We start from the raw sequence: 5508 nt of genomic DNA on the forward strand, positions 1-5508 counted from the left end.
GAAATGAAAGTGGTTATGAAATTATTGATATCTGTTATCATAAATGTATTATATATTATAACATTATATAATTTTAATATTTCAATGCCGCTAGCAATCTAATAATTGACCTTTAAACAGGAGGATACAATTTTATCTGCAAAATTAACAAATGATGGAAAAAATGATACTACTATGCAAAGATAACCTATATTTTAATGTGTCCGGGATAAGAGAATAAATTATTTATGATAAGGATAAATATATTATTCAGTCTTGAACTTTTATCTTTTTTTTTTTTTACAGATTTAGAGATGATTTTTCATAAGAAAATTCTTAAGTATAGTATCAGAAAAAAATGTGCATTATGCAATATAGATCAAATAATGTTAAGATATACATATAAATACATAGAAAAGAAGACTGGAAGAAAAGCACCAACATTGTTATCATAGTGTTCTGGGATGCTGGGTGATCTTGTATGTCTTCTTTAGTACCATGGATTTTCAGAAATCTCTGTAATGACATCCTTTCGAAATTTTGTTCTTTTTCTCTTGCTCACTTCCCTGTTGTCCCTCCAATATACAACCACACACTACATACAGTATTTCCTGGAGGGAACTATGGGAGTTTGTGAACTCCACATTATCTTGCCCCCGCACTTATTTTTTTTCCTGGAAAACATAAAAGCCAAAGTAGAAGGTACGAAAGCTCCCTTTGGATTTAGGAGTATTCGTGTGAAGACTGGCTTTTGAAACCCAATGTTGCTTATGGTCATAGCAACCTGGATCTTTTGGTCCAGTCCAAATTTCAAAACTCATGCTCTATTTTTTTTTTTTTTGCTGTAAGTATGTTCAATGTATTTCAACTTTTGATTTAGAAATAATTCACAGCTTTTATGCCTACAAAATATATTTTAGATGCTTTAGGAAGGTCTTTTACACCAAATTTACAAATTCACAACTGACTTGCAAAGACCATCTTTCTACAATTAGAGAGAAGACCTAAAATGCATCTACTCCCAGAAGAAGTAACACATCTCCTGTGACTATGAGCAAAGAACAAGGACCCCAGGCTTCTTGTCTTCAGGCCCAATTAGCAAGGCATCACTCTATGTGAGTTTAATACACCCACAGTCATTACAAGGCTTGACATTTAGATGATCCTCAAATCAACACCATTCCAGCAGTAGCCATATCATCACTAGCTATGGAGACATAGAACAATTAGAAGCTAAAGGAAAACTTTAGCATGACCACTCAGACTGAAGGAGTTCAGGAGCTAAACCCACCTGCAATTGCAGTGTTAATTTTTAAAAAAACATCTGCTTCAAAGTCTTTTCACCCATGACAAAGAAGATTTGAGTCTAAATGGAATGTTTAAGAGAACTGCTTCCTTGTGCCTCAGTCAGGCTGCACGCTGACCTTTCCATGGTCTCCATCAGTTGCTCAGCTGTTGTGAAATGCCAGCAAAGGTAGACCACCACTGGACCTATCACGAGGTCAATCAGCTGGTTCTCAGGCCATTTTGCTAAAGTGCTCATGCTAAAGAGTCTGCACCCTACCAGTCTGTTGAAATGTAGTACTAATTATCAATGGTTCATTTTCACAGAATTGTGACTTTCCCCGTATTTGTAGTCTATTTACTGCTTTACCTGGCCTTGGGGGAGCTCAGGCTTGGAATCTGAGGCTACTTCATGGACACATGAAGCTGCTGAAACTTGTGTTTTAGGCTATGAGGGTGACATTCTAGCGGACACCTGCCTCAGGTCCGCACACTTTAAGCAGAATGTTCTGTGTGGTTTGCAACCTCTAAAGATACTGTATACAACTAACGTGCGTACAAAAGGTAGTCTCTCTTTTAAAATGTTAATGTACAAGTAATATCTCATTGTTTTTTTTTCTATCAGCCTATCAATTCTTTATCTGTCTTTAGAAGGTGGTGGCTTTTTTCTTATTCTCTGTAGAAGTTTATTATCTGAGACCTGTCAAGTTGCCTTAAAAGCAGAAAGTTTTCTTTTACAAAGTCAATTGCTCTTTTTGTAGCTAAATCAAACTAAAATCATTGTCAAAACAAATAAGTAGGATGTTTGCTAATTTCATGGCTTAAATTCATATTTCATTGTTTATTCATTAATCCACAAAATGAGTCAATACACCCTGGATTGCAGTCATTAGTACAATTAAGCATGTTTCTTCTAACAGTCAGATGTGATGAAGAACACTGTAGAATTGTCTTTGTTTCAAAATGTTAATGTGCAAACTAGTTTTACAATTTCTTCCTCTGGAAGAAAATCAAATACATAAATGTCATCCCCCAGGAAACAGGGTTGGGATCCTAATATGAATCCTTAAGTGGATTTTAGATGGAAGAATTGTAAAATGCAGTTTGTCATTGAACCCAGGATGCACAGAAGCTATTTTGCTCTGGATTGGAGCATACATGATATTGGAAGTTATCTTTACTCCTAATTGGATGGAAAATCAGGATACAGGGAGATGGTGTCCACATGGAAGTGCAGACATCCATATAAAGGACACTTTGCTCTCCTGGATCTAGCAGAGAACTTAAATACCTCATTTACCTGACTCCCTTCTATCTGCCAAGTAACATACTAGGAGCTTAGAATATGAAGTCAATTGTACTTCATTTCTCTCATCTGTAAAATGGGAAAGTAGTGCTTTTCTCATAGGGTTTCTTATGAGTATGAAATAAAATAATATATGTAAGTACTTAAAAAGTGCCTAACACAGGATGAGAGTTATATGAGTAATTGTTAAATAAATATTTTCAATGATGTGACCCATGATTTCAAGGAGCTTGTCAGTTTATTTATAGTAAAGGCAAGTAAATCAAGGATCTTTGTGTCATTTAACAGGTGATGATAGAGACATGGACACAATATTGTAGGAACACCAGAAAGCCTGGTAGAGGGACTTTTATGTGAGATTTGAACTTCATTTTGAAAGTCATGAGAATATTTGACAAAGACTTTTAAGCTGGAGAAAGATCATGCCAGATCTGTGTGATAAAAGACCACTTTGGCAATAATGTTGTAGGTACATGTTAAGAGACTGGACTAGAACTCAGAAATGAATTGAGGCCTTTGTAGTGAAGATATGAGGACCTGATCAGATGCAATGAGGTATTTCATTTTAATGGAATAATACCCGTAGAGATTTACTAGATTCAACCTTAGATTACAGTAAATTATTGTCTTCAAGGAGCTATTGACACATCTCTGAATAACCATGGTAGCCCAGTATGTTTCTGAGACAGTTAAAGCTTTGATTATAGAAATTGTAGGAAAGTAAGAAAAGTAAAACTGAGTGAAATAATATTAAATGTGGATGTCACAACATTGTAAATGTATGTATGCTTTATAATTTATGAAATATTTTTGCATATGCTATTTTGTTTTCTAGTGTCAGATATATACTTGCTTCAAAAGGAATATTCCTTCAAGAATGCAGATTGCATGTGTGTCATTTAAGTAAGAGTAATTTGAAGAAGAAGCCGTTTGTGTGTGTAGGTATCTGTGCATTTTAAAACATGAAAAAAATAAGGGTTGGAAATGAGCTACAGAATTCTTCAAGAGAATCTGCTATGTAAGGTGACTGTGTATGAGGTAGAAAAAATGATTCAGAAGAAATAAATTAAGAATAGAATTATCATGTGACCCAGGAATCACTCTTCTGAGTATCAGTCCCAAAAATTTGAAAACATTTGTCTATGAAGATATGTGCAGCCTGATGTTCATTGCAGCATTATTTATGGTGGCCAATATAAGGAATCAACCAAAATGTCCTTCAACAGATGACTCAATAAAAAAGATGCGGCGTATACGTGCAATGGAATATTACTCAGCCATAAGAGATGAAATACTGCCATTTGCAATACAGCATGGATGGATCTTAAATTATCATGCTTAGCAAAATAAGTCAGACAGAAAAAGTTAAGAACCATAAGATTTCACTCATGTGTGGGATATAAAACTGAAAGAAACAAATGAACAAGACAAACAAACAGAAACTCACGGACATGGACAACAGTTTAGTTGTTACCAGAGGGAGCGGGGAGGGGGACATAGATAAGGATAAAGGGGGTCAAATATAAGGTGACGAAAGGAATTTTAACTTTGGGTGGTGAACACACAATGCAATACACATATGATGTATTATTTAATTGTACACTTGAAACCCATTAATCAATGTCACCCCCCCAAAATTTAATATTAAAGTACATGAAACATGCTTCTTCAGTTTTTATGGTAAAGGTGTGATTTTTAGCATTTTTTTTTTTTTACAATTATGTTTTTGAAAAACATAACATCTTTTGAAACATATCCCAGAAGACTTCTCTCACCTGCTGGTTCCTTAGGGGTAAATGAAGGGATTTAGTAAAGGGGCAACTGAGGTATACAGCAAAGATACACCTTTGGATACATCACTCTTTCTTTTGCAGAGGTTTTAATATACATAAAGATACAGCTACCATAAGTCAGGGAGACAACAATCATGTGGGAAGTACAGGTGGAAAAAGCTTTGGTCCTTTGCTGTGCAGAAGAGAATTTCAGAATGGTCTTAATGATGCAAGTGTAAGAGAGAATTACTAAACACCAAAGTGACCACAAGTGTCACCACAACAAAGACAAAAGACATCAATTCTAGGACATGTGTATCTGTGCAAGAGATCTGCAGGATAGAAGTTTCACACATGAAGTGATCAATTACTCTGGAAGCACAGAAATCCAGCTTGAGTCTCATGACCAAAGTGGGGAAAATGATTAGGAATGCAGTTACCCAAGAACTGAGAACAAGCTGATAGCACGCTTTGCTATTCATAATGATCGAGTAATGCAGTGGTTTGCAGATGGCAACATAGCGGTCGTAGGACATGGCAGCCAGAAGGTAAAATTCTGTAACATTCAGTAAAAGAATAAAAAATAATTGAGCTGCACAATTATTATATGAAATGGTTTTATCTTTAGTCACAATGGTTATCAGGAACCCGGGAATACATACTGTTATGAATATCATTTCCAAAAATGAGAAATTTTGGAGAAAGAAATACACTGGTGTCTTGAGGAGAGGATCCAGCAGAATGAGGAGAATAATGATTAAGTTTCCCATCAGACCTGATGTGTAATTAAAAAATAAACACAGGAAAATCACAACTTGCAATTGTGGGTCATCTGTCAGTCCTAGGAAAATGAACTCTATTTCCATTGACTAGTTCTTCATTTTTCTTTTCTGAGCCTTATCAAATCTACATAGGAAAAGAAAAAAAGCAGTTGAAAGGGTATCTGTGAATATAATATAATATAACCTATATATTAACCTAAATATATATAAATGAGCCAAATGTATATAGATTGACCTAAACGTACATAAATTAACTTAAATATGTTGACTAAATAAATACATATTAACTAAATAAATATATATTAGCTAAAAACATATATATTTTAGCTAAAATGTATGTATTTGACCTAAAGCTTTTCTAATTTATCCATTTACCAATGGTTTT

At 34.6% G+C, this 5508-nt stretch overlaps 1 protein-coding gene across 1 annotated transcript; it reads right to left on the reverse strand.

Annotated features, from left to right (window-relative positions):
- Positions 1–4287: 4287 nt before the first annotated feature.
- On the reverse strand, positions 4288–5207 carry LOC120599935 (olfactory receptor 6C6-like). The gene is given in 4 exon segments (XM_039859099.1): positions 4288–4361; positions 4364–4432; positions 4435–4594; positions 4596–5207. Coding segments are annotated over 4 exon segments (915 nt in total).
- Between the last annotated feature and the right edge of the window lie 301 nt (positions 5208–5508).

Source organism: Pteropus medius, unplaced genomic scaffold (assembly GCF_902729225.1).
Source record: "Pteropus medius unplaced genomic scaffold, Ma_sr-lr_union100, whole genome shotgun sequence".
Classification (NCBI taxonomy): Eukaryota; Metazoa; Chordata; class Mammalia; order Chiroptera; family Pteropodidae; genus Pteropus; species Pteropus medius.